At 56.8% G+C, this 18,752-nt stretch overlaps 1 protein-coding gene across 4 annotated transcripts in view; it reads left to right on the top strand.

Moving 5' to 3' along the window:
- The window catches only part of Begain (brain enriched guanylate kinase associated), a 35,035-nt gene extending 16,375 nt beyond the window's left edge, over positions 1-18,660 (top strand). For 3 of the 4 annotated variants that reach the window (XM_032908419.1, XM_032908422.1, XM_032908420.1), the window contains exons 3-7: positions 12,801-12,962; positions 14,092-14,158; positions 14,681-14,788; positions 16,224-16,307; positions 17,285-18,660. In XM_032908419.1, coding sequence (XP_032764310.1) covers positions 12,801-12,962; positions 14,092-14,158; positions 14,681-14,788; positions 16,224-16,307; positions 17,285-18,658 — 1,795 coding nt within the window. In that variant the 3' untranslated portion in view covers positions 18,659-18,660. Of the gene's footprint in view, positions 1-10,303; positions 10,394-12,800; positions 12,963-14,091; positions 14,159-14,680; positions 14,789-16,223; positions 16,308-17,284 lie in introns of all 4 variants that reach the window. The other variant, XM_032908418.1, reaches the window with a different exon arrangement.
- The last annotated feature ends 92 nt before the right edge of the window (positions 18,661-18,752 follow it).

Genomic DNA, 18,752 nt, shown 5'->3' with positions numbered 1-18,752 from the left:
CCTTGGGTGGTGTGTGTGTGTCAAGCCTGGGGCCTGGTCAACCTGACTGGGGACATAGGTAGGTAGATGTCCTGTCCTCAGCTGAAAGGGGAGGGCTGGGAGCAGTGGTTAGGGCCTGGGCCCTGGGACTGAGTTGGATCACATGACCTTCCAGATTTGGTGAGGTCTAGAAGAGGGGACTTGGTATACCTCTTGGAATTGGAGTGTGAAGGCCCCCCCCCCGCAGAGTTGGGGAGGGGCTCATTCTTGTCAGCTGCTGTCCTTCTAGCATTGTGCTTCCCCAGCTCCCTCCAGAACATTCCTTCCCTGGTGGTATGGTTACTGAGGGCCACAGTGAGTTTCTGACTGGAGATGAGGGTTGGGCCTGAGGAACCAGAGGTAAGGGAATCCAGTCACATGACCTCCTTCAGGGTGTCACAGGATTTGGGGTCTCACAGATCTAGCTTCTAGACAAGTCCTCCTCTTCTGGGTTTGAGCTTCCTCAACTGCAGGATGAAATGCCCCTACCAAGGGATGTGAGGAAAGGGGGAAACAAGGGTCTAGTCTGGGGTCAGGAGCACATCAGAGGCCCGGGTAGACTGTCTCCAGAGAGGGGACAGTCCACTAGTCCCAGGCAAGAGGAAAGGTATTTGTGGTTGAGTGAAAGGGTCTTGGGTATCCAGACAGAAGGTGATATGAGCTGGGGTTTGCCTCCTGGGGCAGAGAATGTGGGTTCTCAATGCCACAGCCTGGGACATTGGAACTAGAGTTCTGGGAGGTCCAGCCTTGGTCCCTCCCACTGCTCCCCTAACCCCCTCACACATCCCTCCCGCCTCAAGCTTGAGCCTGGGTGGCTAACTTGAAGAATGATTTCGGTGGCAGCCTTTTGTGAGCAGAATTGTGACAGACTCTCCCTCTCCTCGCCCCTCCGCCCGACTCTCACTCCACATTGTGGTTCCCCTATGGAGCCTTCAGCAAATTACTGCCTTTCCCATGGTCCTCCCTGCTGGTACAGCCTTTTCCTATTCCACTATACAGCAAACTTTGAGGTTCTAATGACCCTCTACGCTGGGGTTCTTACCCGATCTGTGCACCAAGCCCTGTCCAGGATGCTGAGACCCAGCCCAGCCATTCAAAGCAAGCACTCAGGACAGAAAACTGAGGTCTGCCCAGGATGCTCCAGGCTAGGGACATTAGCTTCCTGAGGTATTGGGAAATGCCTCTTAAGGATGCCTGAACCGAGGCTCAGGATCACAAGATAGGCAGGATACTCTCCAAGAGCACAAAGACCTCTGGGCTCAGAAAGCATTATGGGACAGAGGAGGAACGGGGAGTGGAGGTCAGGGGACTGTCCCAGACATCCAGAATGAGGTTCTTCCTCCCCAGTGCCACACGCGGGCACCCTGAGAACAAGACTTGGCTCTGACCTCTCTCCTGCTAGCCCCAGTGCCTGGCAGACACTTGCACACAGTAGGACTCCTGGGGGGGGGCACTGGCACATAGTGGGTGCACAGCCACACTTACTGATGGTCTGGCCTCATGGCTGCAGCCCAACATCTCCCTGCTCAGGTACTCCACCTCCAGCTGTCTATGAAACTCAGACGCTGCAACACTGGGTCATCTCTGTATCTCGGCTGCCTGATGGGTGGTGGCCATGAGCCTCTCTCTGCTACCCTTTTAGGCAGCCCCCCCCCCTCTGAGCTGCAGCTTTGCCTCTGTGCTGAGGTGGAGGGAGTGCTTGGCAAGCCCAAAGATCCCCTCACTGATGACCACGCCTTCTGCCAAAGCCAGTCAGTCCTTAAAGCAGTGGAACATGATAGTCTCCAGAGAAGCAACACAGAACCAGTGATCACACACGTCTAACATGTACAGCAAGCCCGAGGACCAAGTGCACACTGCCACCCAACCCAGATCTCTGAGACCCTTCCCCCAAACACAGCCCCAACCTCGGAGTCACCGGGACCCTGGCTTTTTGTGTCTTCAGCAGTTCCAACTGTGTTGCACTTGAATCCCCACCTGCCCTGCCCCCTTGGGGCTGGTTGGCTGTGGGTGGGGGCTGCCTCAGTGATTGGCTATCCCACTGAGCCGCAAGCGTTCCTGAGAGGTTGGTTCACGGTAGGCAAAGCTACTGCGGACATCCATGGACAAGTGTCCTGTGTGCGGCAGGGCACACATGATCATAGACCCAGAGGCACCCGGTGCCACTGCCCAGGTCCTTGGCAACTTCCCTCCTCAGGTAGACATGGGGTCTCTCCTAGCTGGATTCCTGTCACTTGATATCCGTCTTGGGTGGCATCTCCAGGCACTTCCCCCGAGGGACCCAGTGTGGCTGTGGATTGTGAGTATCTATACAGCCAGTTCCAGCAGGTCAGCGCCTTCTGTCACCACTTCTGCTCACTGTGGTCCTTGGGTGGACAGGACTTCACGCCTTTGACACTGTCGAGTCTCAAGCTAGGGTGTTGGGTTGGCACTCGGGGCCTCAAGTGCCAGCAGGCACTCCACCTTTGAACAGAGCCCAGCTTGCTCCTGCTCTCTGTTTGAAGTCTTTTGTGTGTTGCTAATGGATTTTCAGGATCCCAGCACGGCCGGCTGCCTTCTTCTTCTTCTTGAACTTGGTCCTCGTGTCCTGAGGTTGGTTTTATTTTCACAGGGACATCTGCTCACACATTTGACCCATGCTTTCAACTTCTCACCTTAATGCTTTCACGGAGCCTTGTGTGGGCCAGGCTGTCCTCCACGCTGGGATGGGGGTGGGGTGGGGGAGGGGCACACAGGAGGCTGGCTCCAGAGAAACAAGTGATTGTCAGGTAGCCTCACTCCAGTGTCAGCGTCCCCCTGGGGGCCACATGTGCCTTTCCTGAAACCAAGACTGAGGATGTAACCAAGAGTCCAGACCCCTGCTCCGCAGGCCGGCCTCGGGCGTAGCCCCCAGCAGCCCACCTGCCCCGCCCCCCACATCTGTCCCCACTCACTGGCTCCAACCTGCCCTCCCTCTCCTGCCTTGAAGGTCTGGCCTCAGCCCTCTGACTTGTCACTTGTACTTTAGTTTGCTCATTGGTCACAGGCTCAACACATTTATTAAGTGCCACTGTTTACCAAGGATATTGTAATCAAGGAATATATAGAAGAAAATGTCCTAACCTGTTAGAGCAGATAGAAACCTTCCTAAATAAATAAAATTTACAGTTACATGTGCTTTGGGGACAGAAGTGGGCTCATTGATCACAGGCTCAACACATTTATTAAGCACCACTGTTTACCAAGGATATTGTAATCAAGGAATATATAGAAGAAAATGCCCTAATCCATTAGAGCAGATAGAAACCTTCCTAAATAAATAAAATTTACAGTTACATGTGCTTTGGGGACAGAAATGGGCTCATTGATCACAGGCTCAACACATTTATTAAGCACCACTGTTTACCAAGGATATTGTAATCAAGGAATATATAGAAGAAAACGCCCTAACCCGTTAGAGCAAATAGAAACCTTCCTAAATAAATAAAATTTACAGTTACATGTGCTTTGGGGACAGAAATGGGCTCATTGATCACAGGCTCAACACATTTATTAAGCACCACTGTTTACCAAGGATATTGTAATCAAGGAATATAGAAGAAAACGCCCTAACCCGTTAGAGCAGATAGAAACCTTCCTAAATAAATAAAATTTGCAGTTAAATGTGCTTTGGGGACAGAAATGGGCTCATTGATCACAGGCTCAACACATTTATTAAGCACCACTGTTTACCAAGGATATTGTAATCAAGGAATATATAGAAGAAAATGCCCTAACCTGTTAGAGCAGACAGAAACCTTCCTAAATAAATAAAATTTACAGTTACATGTGCTTTGGGGACAGAAATGGGAGGGTGACCAGCATGTGGGGGGGGCAGTTTTGCAAGCCTGGGAAGGTAGGCGAAGAACAAACCGGGAGAGAGGCCTGAGCTCCAGGCAAGAAGGAGATAACCACTGCAGGGTCCTGGTAAACTCTACATGGACTAGAGTCTGAAGGTGGAGCAGAAGGTGGGTTCTGAGGACAGAGGGGGCTCACTGAGCCAGATCTGCTGACAAATGTGGCATGACAGGTGGTAGACTTGAACTGCTGACAGAGAGATGGATGGCCCAGCAGCTGAGAGCATTTGTTCTTACAAAGGACCCAGGTTTGATTCCCAGCACATACAGACCAACTTGAAACTGTCCTCAAGTCCAACTCTAGGGAATCCAACACCCTCTTCTGACCTCCAGAGGTACCAGGCACACATCATGCACAGACATGCAACTAAAGTACTCATATACATAAAATAAGTCTTTAAAAAAACAATTGAAAAGAGAAAGAAAACAGCCACAAGAATGGGACCTTGGGACTTTCTGAGCTGCACAGGGTGGGGTTGGGGGTGTCTGCTTTGTACACGCCCTGCAGTGGTCCAGGTAACCCACATCCCTAGCCAGGGCACCATGTGTCAGGAGGCCTCATGACCCTGGGGCAGAGTTGGAAGGAGGCTCAGGGGACCTCTGAAGGGACATCATGGTGGTCACAAGTAGCCCATGGGTTTTTGTTTCAGATAGGGAAACTAAGGCACCTCCAAGCCAGCTTCCTTCCTCACGAGTTGCCTCCTCCCAGATGCACTAACGTACACTGCCGGCACTCTGGAGACAGCCTGTGTGAGCATACATGCACATGTCCAGAGGGGCAGACCTGTGGGGGTGAGGAGGAAGGGACACCGTGCAAGCTGGGTGTCTGAAGACCTAAGTGTTGATGGCTCTGGGCAGGGACTGTCCACCCTGCTCAACAGCCTATGTCCCTGACCATCCCAGACCGTGATGGTTTTATGACCACAGAGCAGAAAAGCAGGCCTCCTACAGCTGCCCTGATAGTGAGTGTCCCTGTGGTTGTTGATAGTGGCGAGGGGCCTGAAGATTTGTCCTCAAGCCAGCTTGGTGCCCAGTTGGCAGTAAAGCCCCCTGACCTGGGTTCTGAGGGGTATAGTGCCCAGGGGACAAGGGATAGCGAGGCCATCTGTCCACTGTCCTCTCCTGCATACTGACCCTGTCTTAGGGTGGGAGACAGTCTTGGGGAGGGGGGCAGGGATGAGAGTGCCAGGCAGGAGAGTTGGAGCCCCCCCATAAGGCTGAGTCCTGCAGATGCTCCCTGGGTCCTTGTAGCCCCTCTGCTTAGCCTCTGCCAGGTTCCTGTTTCTATTCTACCCCCCACTGCGATGCCCCCAACACAGCAAGGGCTGCCAGCTCTCTGATAAGGAGCACCCCTGGAGGCTGTGCCTTCCCCTGACTGATCCCACACCACTTCCAGACCCCAACTCCATATATCCTGTCCCAGGATGGACCTCCCTCCTACCCTTGTCCCCAACCCAAGCACAGCTTGGTGACTTTCCCTATCCAGGGTAACTGCTTCAAAACTAGGTCCAGAGCCTGGGGGGGAAGGGGAGTTGAGGAGCATAGGAAAGAAAGGGCCAATGGGAGGATGGGGAATTTCCAGGATTTTTCAGACATGGGAGAGGCTATCTATGAAGGGATTCCCATGTGACCTACAGACAGGTGAGGCAGAAGGATGGAGACACCTAGACTTAGAAGCACTGGGGACCATGGCAGCCCGAGATATTTGCTACTGGGAATCATTGTGAGCGTGTGCACCCAGGGGAGGAGAGTGGCTGATAGGAAGCAGACATAAGGAGCAACCTCAAAGGATGCTGGGAAAGGGTAGGCAGCCAGCCGGATACCAGGTGAGGGACAGGAAGGGAAGACGGGCAGGCGTTACTCAGTGCTGCAAGCCAGGCAGGGATACAGAGACAGACAGCAGGGACAGAATACATTTCCGGCAGCGGAACGGACAGTGCCTGAAGATCAGGGAAGGTGGTTTTTGAAGTGTGAAAAGCAGCTACCCACAGGACTGCTGGAAAGAATGATCTAGAAGGAGGGGCTCACCAATTCAGGAAAGAAGACTGGGATGGAACTGGCAGAAAGCAGGCAGGGCCCAGAGGGTTGTCCCGGGCGCATAGCACAGGTGTCAGGCAGATGTGGGTAGGTGGCACATGGGGGTAGGTGGCACATGGGGGTGACATCTGTGGAGGTTCCCTTGGACGGCTTCCTGTGCTCCGTGCTGTAGGTGGGTGGAAGAAGGAAGAGGTGCTGGGGTGGGGCAAGACACAAGGAAGATGGTGGCACCCCAGGTCAGCCCATCTTCAGGAGCTGAGTCCCGGTGGGGACCTCCTGTCCTTGGGGTGGGGGGGTGAGGGCATCAGAAAAGCCTGGGGGAGTTGTCGGAACAGAGAAAGGGGTAGCTCTACCGGGGGCAGGGGCCATACCCAGCCCTCTGGTTCTATAGCTGCCCTCGATATCTATCTCCACCAATCCCAAGGGCTCTCTAGGGCACAGCTCCCGGCACATGGTTCTCTTGAGAGAGGAGGGCAGGGCTGGCTGCAGCTGCCTGATACGATGAGCTACTGCTGTAGCTCCTGATTCCTGACCAAGGGTCCTTGTCAACCTGAACTGCATAACCATGGAAGCTGGAGATAGAACCAGGGCGGAGGCCCAGTGTGTGGAGACCTGTGATGCCTAGGGGCAACCCCCATCCACACAACCCCTTGCTGTGGCCACAGAGCTACAAGTGACAGTCCCATCCCTAACACGCACCAATATGAAGGCACTTGGGCATGCACGGGCACACCCCCTTTCCGGGGGAGGGGGCTGTTGGTTTTGTGACACCTCAGTGACCATGACGGCAGCACAGTGGGGCTCCCATTAGCACCTGGCCTCTCCACTGGGGGCCAGGAGTTGGGGACAGCACAGCACAGAGCTGAGCTCAGCCAAATCCTGCGACCTAGGACAGGTCTGACCTTACCCACTCTGCTGGAAAGTGGGGGGTGGGGAAGGGAGCTCTGAGGAGATGGTGGGGAGGATGGATGGGGCTTCCGGGCAGGCTTGAGTGTCCAGTCATCCACTGTCCGTGGCTCACCTGTCCTTGAGGGAGGGGGGAAGCCACGTGTATGAATCGTGGAGCCATCTAGTGGTGGCTATGGCACAACGGACTCTGAAGATACGCAGACTTGTCAGTACCGACGTAATGCAGCACAGGTCAGTCCCCCAGCCCCCCGGGGTGCTAAGGGTAGTTGCTATGGCTATTCTGTGGGGTTGTGGTGACCCAGAGCCACCACAGGGAGGCTGGGGCAGTCCTTTGAGGTTTATCGATGTTTCTACCACCTGGGCATATGATACCCAGGGAGCTAGCTTGAGGCTCAGAGAGGACAGGTTAGGTAATCTGGGGAATTCTAGGCTACTTGACAACATGAACACAGCCCTGGGGACAAGCCTGGCCCTGCTCCTTCACTGTCAGATGCTGATACCTGAGATAGGTGCAGTGGGCAGGTGCCCAGGCAGGTCATCGAAACTCTCCACTCTGTAATAAGAATAAGAATACCCCAGGCCCTGAGGAGACAGGAAAGCCACTGGGCTCCAAGGCAAACACAGGCGGAGGCAGTGGTGGGGTGGCCTGAGAGAATGAGCATCTGGACATTTAGGCTGGGTACAGTGGCCAGGGCAGGGTGTGGTCCGCTTAGCCATCCAATTGCCAGAAGAGCTTGGAGCTAGGAGGCCAGGGTGGTGTAGAAGACCCCTACACTCTTGCCTTCAAAGGTAGATAAGCCAGCGACTTGACCCTCCCGGGGAGCAGTTTTTGCCCTCTCTAACTGGGCTTTCAGGTGGGGAAGAGTTAACCTGGGGCGGGCAGAGCAAGATCCTAGCAGAGGGGGACATGGGAACAAAGTCACCAAGATGAGAAGTGCTTGCAGCCTGTGAAGAATGACAAGCAATTTGGTGTTGTTGGAGCATGACTGCTGGGCTGGGCTGAGCCATGCTAGAGAGGAGAAAGGCTGAACACACAGGCTTTCTGCAGGGCCCCACAAAACAGGGCTAGAGCAACCCCTGACCTTCAACTGATCCTCTACCCGTGACCAACAGCCCAGCCCCAGCCCAGCCCCATGTGGACCAGAAGACAAATGTGGGCATGGGTCCCCTGAAGGACAGATGGCCCAGCATGCTGAGAAGACCCCTAGGGGCAGGAGAGGCTTTAAGCTGAGCATCCCAAGAAAGCGGAAGGAGGGTGGACATCCAGGGGTGGGGTATCGTGGCTGGTGGGAGGGAGGGCAATGACTGGTGAGTCTTAGGAGGAACTCGGAGGAAAGGCCCAGCTAGTTCAGGAGGCTTCAGCTAAGGGGTAGGGTCCGCAGATGGGGCTGCAACCTTTCTTGCCTGGGCACGCTGGAGTGAGCACAGGTAGCCTCGGGCTCCACCGGTGTCTGTGGCTCTGTGCATCTCAGATAAGTAGCGATGGCCTCTGCTTCTCTGCTTCTGCGTGAGGAGGCTCTGGTCTACACCTGCTGTTTCTTCAGCGTCCTGAGCTTTCTCTACCCTCAAGGACCCTTGCTGGTCCCCAGGGTCCCTCTGAGCTGCTTTGTCAGACATTTCTCAGGAGAGGAAGACAGACAGGTGTCAACAGATTCCTTCCCCTAGGAATGAGGATTGCTTCCAATCCTAGGAGGAAGGAAGTGAGCCCCGGGACATGCTGGGAAGCAGCACCCGACAAGGCCCCACCCTGTCTCCTCCTGTGAGGCACCAGGCATCACCTTCTCTTCTACATCCTGGTGGCTTGGTCCCAGTGCAGGCAGCCTTGATGGTCGGGCTAGGGCAGCCTCTGGCCCTGCTACAGGTCAGCCCACTTCCTCCTATCTCCTCTCCTGAACAGGGTGCCAAGAGAGGAATAGGCTGGTCCACATCTCAGTCCTGAGACTTAGCTGGTGTCCTTGGGACTGTGGCATAAGATCCTCGGAGGCTTTCTTGGGTCTGAGAGAATGTTCCCTGTATCGAACGCTACACGGACAGTTTCCATGGGGTGTCCGGCTCAGGACAAAAGCAGATATTCAGTGGTGCTTAACAAATGCCCTGCAAATGACTGGAATCTGACCATGTGTCCTCTCTTAGCCTAGATACATTCAACCTTCCCTGGGCCTCAGTTTCCCTTAGGTCCCAGTCTTCATCCAGTGCTGAGATACCCAAGCTTCTGAGGTCCCTGCAGAGGGGCTGTTGACTGGAACTTGTTGGCAGGGGCTTCAAGGAGGACACTGTAGCCACTGGTTTTGGCTTTTGACCAAGCCAGGAAGGCAGACAGACGGCCCAGCCTACTTCAACGTCTGCTACCATATGAAGGGCTAAGGATCCCCGACCCCCGACCCCTGGAGCCGTCAACCCATCACTCGATGCCTATGGGAACTTTTCTCTAGTGACAAAATTTGATCCTAAGAAAAGTTTTTCTTCAGATTTTTCATCTATAGAAAAGATGACAGACCCAGAAAAGTATTCTTTTTTTTTTTTTTTCCAATTCCCCGGCATTCCACTGCCCAGGCATAACAAATGAACGTTTCTTTTCTTCTGTGATAGTCTGCTCAGTGAGCCTTTTAAACGGGATTACACAGCTCTCCGCACGTCTGCCTTGTCCTGAAGCCTTTTTTGAAAACCTGGTTTCTGGGCCAGCCAGGAGCTTCTGTGGGTGAAACTGGCCCCACCTCGGTGGCTGCTTGACTGAACCTCAGCCCTAAGCTTGTCTTCCATGTGTCCCTTCAAATCCATGTGTCAGGCCTGACCAGGCAGGTTCCAGGCAGACCATGGCCCTGTGATGGCCACACATGTGTGGCACTTTCCTCCAGTGGGCCCCGGGCCAGATCAGAACTGAGCCAGACCTGTGTCCTCTACTGTACCCGCCCATTGTCCAGCTAGACTCCAACACAGGCGTGCAGGGCTGGGGTAGATGAACAAGGTCCCAGCAGAGGATAAAGAGACACCTATCATCTGCAGACCGCAAAGCCTGAAGGACAGTCATGTAGCTCTCTCTGTATCAGCCACTGTGGCCTCCCTGCAGAGAGGAGCTGCCTGCCCCTTTCATCAGGAAGTCATGCACATCAGGAACAGAGTCTGCCGGAAACCCAGCCCCAATTCAGGACAAGCGATTGACAGATCTAGAGCAGGTGGGAGGGGAGACTCTCTCCCTACAACATACCTGAGGCTAAGATAGAGGGCACAGGGCTGTGGATAGGAAGAGAACCCCCAAATTAACCAGCGGGTAGCCAAGGAACCCTACCCCAGCGGGACTTAGTGTCCCCAATGAGCTCAGAGCCTTTGGAACCACCAGTGGGGCCATCAGATGCACAGCCGCCCCTCAGTAATCCTGCCCTCTTGTCTCTCGGCCTCAGCCCGGGGCTGTGGCCCCATGCTGCACCCCCACGTGTTCTGAGCAGCTCTGTCCTCTTCACCCACAGGCTGCACAGCCCCTGGGTGCCCTTGTGCCTCGGGCAGCCCCGAGTCCTGCAGGGCCGCCTGGCCAGGTCCTTACCCTCGCTCTGGGACAGGTAACACACCTGTTGTCTTGCCTTGTACACCCCCCCCACTCCTTGGTGTCTCTTTGTCTGTCCCAGGACCTGTGTCCTGTGTCTGCGTCCAGCTCCCCAGGACAGATGGGCTCAGGAGAAGGCTCTTGGCTCACAATACCTTGTCCCTGCAGCCCAGCTCCCGTCTTTAGGCTCCTGTGAGTGGCCAGAGAGGCCTTCTAGAAGGAAAGCAGTTCCTTTGGGCCCCTATTGAAGCATGGGGTCAAGACTCTAATGCCTGCTCAAGGTCTTCCAGGGAGTAAAGAGGACCTAGGCGCAACAATGTAGCAGCCCTGCCCTCACCTGGATACTAACTAAAAGGAAGCCACCATCATCACTCCTGGATGGTGAGGCTCTGGCTGGCTGCTCCTGGGTCCTCAGCCTTCTTCCCCTGAACCTATGTTAATGGGCTCTTTCAATGGTTTCCCCTTCATAATTTGATGGCCTTCTGTAAACTGAAATACCCCCCCAAAAAACAAAGAGGAGGCCTATGTTGGGACCAGGAAGCCCTGACCCAGCCACTACTCCTGTCCAGCCAAATCCTTGCCTGTTAGGAGCACAGGAGCCTACGACTTAAGCTAGTTTCCCGGTGGCCTTGCGACCCCACTCCCACACAGTGACACCTCCCACCCCATCCTGCTGTGTCAGGTCTTGTACCCAGCACAGGTACCGGTGACAGCTGTGCCCCCTATACATGGAAAGGGCATTCTGCATTACAGAGTGGAAACTGAGGCCCTGGGAGAGACCCAGTTAGTCTGTGGGGGAATCAGACATTGGCTGGAGATGGTGGCAATACCCAAGTAACCTTTCGGTCCTTTCTGTCCGGGAGCTTCTGACCCCAGTATGTGAGGGAGGGACAAGGAGGAGTTGCCATGGCCCTCTCTAGGTTTCAGGGTTCAGAGGGCAGGCTGGAAGCAATGGGACACACGCTGGTGGGTGGAGTCCAAGAAGACGCTGAGGGAAATAGCGGGCCTGGCCAGACAGAGGCCTACAGGGACTGAGGATGTGTCTGGGTCAGGGGCCTGGGTGATGTAACCGCTGGAGCAAGCAGGCTGGGGGCGGCCTAGCAGCTTTGTCTGCTGGTCAACAACTGTCCTGGATGGGTAGATGGCTACAGTGGCTGGAAGGAAGGGCTGGTGGACCAGTGAGTCACCCCGTGTCTAGAAGACCACTAGGTTCGCAGGGTGAAACTAAGGCTCTGTGGAGCAATGCTTCTCGGCGGGTCCCAGCTCTGCACCTTCTGCACCATGGAGTCTGCTCCTGTTGGTTGGTTCTCAAAGCAGGGGAAAGAAAGGGCGGGGGTGACTTTGGCTCATTCTTCACAGGGTGGGGGGCAGGGTCCAAACTGAGCAAAGATGGATGGCTGTTGGCAGGTGGGGAAGGCTGCCGCACAGGCCTTAGGAAGGGTCAAGGTCGAAGGCAAGGGCCTGACTTGCAGTTTCAGCCTCTGAAGAGCTTGACCTGGAGGCTGGCAGGGTGCAGAGAGTCAGGCTGAGGGGGCCACCCCAGCAGATGGACAGTGCCCTCGCCTATTCCCAAGGGCACAGTCTCTTTCCGTAGTCTGTGACCTACAGTCAGGAGCCCCTGCAAGGAAACCCCAACCTCTGGGGCTACTGTCCATGACAACTCTGCTTTGGATGAAGTGGGGGTGCTCCCACAAAGGAGGGAAGACCTGAGCAGCTGCCTGGAGTGGGTTGGTGCAGCCAGGCGGGCTTCCTGGAGGAGAACAGCTTCGGGACAGCTGGGCAGGGTGGCAGAACACCTACCTACCTGGCAGCTGGGCCTGTGTGGGCAGCAGTGCCTTGCCTCTGGGTTTCCTTTGCTACTTGGGATTCTCTTTTGGAGGATTGACTCTCGGGAGGACCCGCCTCCTTCCCTTAGGCCTGGGCAGGAATCCAGGCTTAATACAGTGGCTGGGAGTGTGTCTGCGACACGTGCAGCTTACTCACAGGGCTGAGGACACCTCGGGTGAGCATGCCTGCTCACCCTCCACGCCCCTCACTGGATTTTGAGTCAGGGAGGTCCCACAGCACATCTGGGCAGAGGTGTGGCTTCTGGTACCCGCCACCTCCTACCTCCCGCCCTCTGCCTTACAACAAGTCTACTAGAAGTTACCACCCTCTTGGGTGTTGGGCCTCCCAGTGTGCAAAGTCCTGATCCCAGAGGTGACATGTGTGCTGGCACAGCCGCCATAGGGGGTTGGGGAGGTTGGGGGATTATGCCCGAGTGCACACATGCAAGTGTCTGAGTTCACACATGCAAGCACCTGAGTTCACACATGCAAGCCTGAGTGCACAGTACGTGCCCATAGCATGCCTGCCTGGCCAGTGTGGCCTCGGTTTTCCCATGCTCAGTGCCACAGCCTGGTCAGCTGTCTGGTGTCTTGCAGTGCGCTGCAGGAACAGAAGGGCGAGCTGCGCAAGCGCCTGTCCTACACCACGCACAAGTTGGAGAAGCTGGAGACGGAGTTTGACTCCACCCGCCACTATCTGGAGATTGAGCTGAGGCGCGCACAGGAGGAGCTGGACAAGGTCACGGAGAAACTGCGCAGGTGAGGATGGGGCGGTGATGGAAAGGGGGGTGTGGTCAGGGGAAGGAGATGGATCATTCCAGTCCCACCTCTGGATCACTCCTTCCTGCAGAGCCAAGAGCAGAGCGGCCCACTTAGGGCTTGAACCTGGGGCCCCTGATACTAGTGGCAGGCTCCTTTAACTCCCTCTTCAAGACCTGGCTCCTCACGCCCTCGTACATGCTCTGCTCTGGCTTTGGACAAGCCAGCAGCAGCACAGAAGGGTCTGCTTCCAGTCCCTTCTGGCCACAAGTCTCCTGAGATGAATCTGAATGTAGGAGCTTCATCCTTGAGTGGCTTGGGGACCCAGGACACATTGAGAGGACAGTTCTTAACATATTTCCCTTCTGTGCGTTTCTTTTCCTAAGCCCTATTGTGGGCATCCCCGGCTTAGGAATACAAAGGCGACACAGACTGCTGGAGGTTGAATTTGTTTAAAATATTTAGAGTAGCAGCTGGCGCTGTCCTGAGGGCATTTCGTCCCTCATCGAGTGGCCCCATTCTTCTGGGCTTCTGAATGTCACCATCAAGCTGTGCAGAAGCCAAGCTTGGGCTGTGCAGCCAGACCTTCGTTAAAGTCCCAGCTCTACCACTTAACTGTATTAAGCATCTTTTTGTGTCCCTTTCCCATCAGCAATGCAGAAATAATACTGCCAAGGTTGTCTAGAGGACACACAGGCCACCATACCCAGTCCCCCAGCCACCAGCAATAGATGTCCACAGCTCATGGCTCTGTCTCTTCCTGCTTTCCCAAGTGGAACCACACTTGCTCACTGGCACTCATCCCAGGGTACATGGGTCTCCTTCACATGTGCAACTGACCCATAAACCACCCTGCCAGCGTCTGAGACGTGGCTATGCCTTCCTGTGTCCTCTCCAAGGAGCCCTGCTGTGGGTGTGCAGAACAACAAGGCTTCGGCCATGGCCTAGGGGAAAACCCTGACAGAATTAGGTTTGATCAGATCTTAAGTGCAGACACTGAATCAGGTAGAGCTGGTGGGGTGAGCTTAGGTGCCTGGCAGCCATGTTAAGGGCACGATGGCAGTGAGGTCACTGGGGTGGCAGGAAGGTCAGGCCTTACAAGCCACGACCCTGTTGCTTCCTGCTGTAGGATTCAGAGCAACTACATGGCACTCCAGAGGATCAACCAAGAGCTGGAGGACAAGCTGTACCGGATGGTGAGGTTCCAGCACTTCTTCTCACTGTTGAGGCTTGCTCTCCTGAGTGGGAGGTCCCCTCAGGATAACAATGAGGTGGGGTCCAGGGCAGCTGAGCCTGTGCGGTCAGTGCAGAGAACAGCCATGGGGTTCTGGTACCCTCTTATATTAGAATGAGGAGGCTCCCCCTTGGTTTGGTCTGGTGTCAGGTGCTCGGTGCCTGCCTGTGCAGGGCAGGCAGGGGCCATGCTGAGCGACATTCTCCAACTCAGTGGGTGAGACGGACAGGGCGAGCCATCCCCCACCCCCACCTCAAAGCTGGACATCAGGAGCAGGCGGCTGAGGCTCAGTGGACTCCACTGGCCCAGGCCGGCCCAGCTGGTCAGTAGTGGGATGGGATTAAACCGGGGGCAGTCTGCAGTCTTAGCCCTTGCACCGTTTGCCTTCTGCCCACCTTGTCAGCAGCTGTTGGGCTCACAAAAGCCTTGACCCAACAGCTGGGCTGTGGCACTAACCACGCAGCACTCCTTCCCCACTGCCCAGGGCCAGCACTATGAGGAAGAGAAGCGTGCCATGAGCCACGAGATTGTCGCCCTCAACAGCCACCTGCTGGAGGCTAAGGTGACCATTGACAAGCTGTCAGAGGACAACGTGAGTGCCGTGGGCATTTGGCGCCTGGAGGGATGTGGCTGGCAGGTGTTTTAGGGGGCTTCCCAGGGGAAGCCATGGCAGGCAGGACCTTTCTGATTCAAAGGGGCTCCAGCCTGGCTCCGGAGAAGGGTGTGGGCAGGGCAGTGAGGACTTGGAGCCGTGTTCGTGATCACTGGGAAAGGACAGAGCTCTGATGGAAGGGCAGATGGGATTCAGGAGGTCTCTATCCCTCACAAGATCCTAGACCACTCAGGACTTTTAGCTTCAGCCAGCCCCAGTATCATACCACAGCTGTGTAGATATCCAGAGGGCCCCGTGAGATGGCCGCCACCCTGCCACTGTCCCCTGTGGGCTGACCGTGGACACACTATGCTCCTTACTGCAAGATTGTATGAGGTTCTGAGATTAGTCTGGCCGACACAGTCTGAGGAAAGAAAAAACGCTGCCCTTCTGAAGTTTAAGTCCGTCTGGGGGGAAGCGCAGGGTTCATTGAACAGCCAGCAGTCTGGGCCCTTCCCGGGACAGGGAGGTCCCAAGCAGAAGACAACTCAAGCAAGGGAGGGGCCCAGCTCTGGCGTTCAGTGACTTTCCAAGGTGGCGTCCCCTACTCATCGTGGCTGACCTGGGCTGGCTATGCAGTGCTCACAGGCTGCTGGTTCCCATGACAGCTGCTGTGGGGTCTTATGCCGGCCAACTTGTAACTCTGCTCCCAGGAAGTTCAGGGAGGAGTTGAGAGGGGCTGGGAGACCCAGTGTCCCTCCCTCAGGCCGGTGCGAAGGTGGGTCGGCAGAGGGCTGCTCAGGACAGTGGTCCCGGCTGAGTGGAGCTGAGGCAGTAAGTAGTCCTGGGCTCTTTGGGCAATGCAGGTGCGTCCTAGGCCAGCTGCAGTTTCCGGAGAGCAGGAAGGGACAACAGGCACATGCAACAGAGATTTATTTCCAAAGGGGAAGCACCCCTCATTCCTACTGTTTGCATCTGTTTTCAGCTCAGGAGGCTGAGCAGGGTCCCACTTGCACCTGGGATCACATGCCTGCCCTGACCCCAGCCCCGAGGCCAGGCAACACCGTGAAGTGTTGAGCCACAAATGGGAGACTAAGATAGGAGGGCTGGGGTTCATCCATGTCCCTGATTTGTGCCCAGCACTCCCACTGAGTCATCTTTGGAGGGAGTCCAGGAGCTGCAGGAAGAGGAACCCCAGACCTGGTAGACCAACCTGCTAACTTCTGGGAGCTCAGAGCTGATGGGGGCCCACCTGTGCTTCCTCAGCCTGTGGAGGGCCTGGTGTTGACTGGGCACCCTCCACACACCAGCAGGTCGAAGCAGTGACAGTGTGGAGCCCAGGCAGGGACCAGCCTCTGCTCTCCCCTCCCATTGCCCTGCTGGCTCTGGGCGCTAGCCAGGGCGTCTGCGCCAAACGCCGTCTCTTGTCTTCCAGGAGCTCTATAGGAAGGACTGCAATCTAGCGGCCCAGCTGCTGCAGTGCAGCCAGACCTACGGCAGGGTCCATAAGGTGTCCGAGGTAACGTGGCCCCACCCCACAGCCAGGCCCGCCCCGTCCCAGGACCACCCGGCTCCTTTTGGGCCACCCCACCCCGAAGCCTCTCCCCACCCTCCAGGAAGAAGCTACCCGGTGAGCCTGAACCCTCGCCCCTCGTGCACCTGGGTCCCGGCTTCCTGATGGTGAACGGTGCCCCCACACCACACTTCCCAGACAGACCCACTCTTGGGCTGCACACACCTGTTTCATTTGAGGGCTGCCCCTCGTCTGTACCTCACACAGCCACCAAGGGGTCACAATTAGGGACAAGACACAGACATCAAGGACAGGGGCTCTGTTGAAGGCACAGTGAGCTGCAGGAAAGCCAAGTCAGCACTAGGCTGCCTGGTACCAAACTGAACTAGACAGAGCCCACGCGGGCTGTCTGTGACCATTTCAGTCAGACGTCTCTCTCACCACACAGACACAAGGAATCTCCTACATAGACCCCTTTCCATGACCTCTTTCCCTAGGCCTAGCCAAACCTATGACACTCACAAAATAGATCAAACAGTAGCGGGACACCCTCTACCTGCCACAGGCACTCTGTGGAAACCCTTGGCCTAGCACTGACCAATCTTTGTTGCATCTGTTTTCTGAGTCTGTCTTGTTCAGCAGTGCATGAGGGAGGGGGCCCAAGTCACCCCTCACTAGGCAGGACCGAGAAAGGGTGGATCCTAGCTTCTCTAGACCGACCACCACCTACCTCTGTTGGGCCCATTGGAGTAGGGTGGGTGGGAAACGATGATGGGGAACCCCAGGTGCTGAGGACATCTTTGTCCTTGGGGGTTGTTTGTCCCCGCTGGTGTGAGGTGAGACACCTGGGGCGGCCTGTCGTCTGTCTATCTGTCCGTCTTTCTCTGTCTGCGATGTTGGTGTGGCCGTGGCCTCGGGGCCAGGGGTGAGCCTCTTTGCTATGACCTGTCCCCATTCTCCTCTCCTCCTCACGCCCGTTCCAGCTGCCCTCGGACTTCCAGCAGCGTGTGAGCCTGCATATGGAGAAGCATGGCTGCAGCCTGCCGTCCCCACTGTGCCATCAGGCCTACGCCGACAGCGTGCCCACCTGCGTCATCGCCAAGGTGCTGGAGAAGCCCGACCCCGGCAGCCTGTCCTCGCGCATGTCGGATGCCTCGGCCCGCGACCTGGCCTACCGCGACGGAGTGGAGAACCTGGGCCCGCGACCCCCGTACAAGGGAGACATCTACTGCAGCGAAACGGCTCTCTACTGCCCTGACGAGCGAGATCACGGCCGGCGGCCCAGCGTGGACACGCCGGTGACCGACGTGGGCTTCCTGCGTGCGCAGAATTCCACCGACAGCGCGGCGGAAGAGGAGGAGGAGGCCGAGGCGGCGGCCTTCCCGGAGGCCTACCGTCGCGAGGCCTTCCAGGGCTACGCGGCCTCGCTGCCCACGTCCAGCTCCTACTCCAGCTTCAGCGCCACGTCCGAGGAGAAGGAGCACGCGCAGGCCAGCACGCTGACCGCCTCGCAGCAGGCCATCTACCTGAACAGCCGCGAAGAGCTCTTCAGCCGCAAGCCGCCCTCCGCCACCTACGGGCCCTCCGCCACCTACGGCAGCAGCCCTCGCTACGCCAAGGCCGCGGCCACCCTGGGCTCCCCGCTCGAGGCCCAGGCAGCCCCAGGCTTCGCTCGGACTGTGTCTCCGTACCCGGCCGAGCCCTACCGCTATCCGGCCTCCCCGGGCTCCCAGCAGGCTCTCATGCCTCCCAACCTGTGGAGCCTGCGGGCCAAGCCGAGCGGTAACCGGCTTGCCGCCCGGGAGGACATTCGAGGCCAGTGGCGGCCCCTGAGCGTGGAGGATGTGGGCGCCTACCCTTACCAGGCCGGCGCCGCAGGCCGCGCCGCCTCGCCCCGCAACTTCTCAGAACGTTTCTACGGCGGCGCTGGCGGCGGCGGCAGCCCCGGCACGAATGCCGAGGGCCGTGCCAGCCCCCTCTATGCCAGCTACAAAGCCGATAGTTTCTCGGAGGGCGATGACCTCTCCCAGGATCATCTGGCCGAGCCCTGCTTCCTCCGAGCGGGTGGCGATCTGAGCCTCAGCCCCAGCCGTTCAGCTGATCCTCTCCCTGGCTATGCCACTAGTGATGGGGATGGGGATAGGCTCGGGGTGCAGCTGTGTGGGGCTGGCAGTAGCCCGGAGCCCGAGCACGGCTCCCGGGATTCCCTGGAGCCTAGCTCCATGGAGGCCTCTCCCGAAATGCACCCTCCAACCCGCCTCAGCCCCCAGCAAGCCTTCCCAAGGACTGGAGGCTCTGGGCTGAGCCGCAAGGACAGTCTCACTAAGGCCCAGCTCTACGGAACCCTGCTCAACTGACTGCCATCTCGTCCCAACCCCTGCTAAGGAACTCCAGTTCCAGTTCCCGTTCCAGTTCCAGTTCCAGTTCCTGTTCCCGTTCCTGTTCCCGTTC

The sequence above is a fragment of the Rattus rattus genome, chromosome 7 (assembly GCF_011064425.1).
Source record: "Rattus rattus isolate New Zealand chromosome 7, Rrattus_CSIRO_v1, whole genome shotgun sequence".
Lineage (NCBI taxonomy): Eukaryota > Metazoa > Chordata > Mammalia > Rodentia > Muridae > Rattus > Rattus rattus.
Note: the sequence above shows the minus strand (reverse complement) of the source record. Positions and strands in the feature narration are given on the sequence as shown.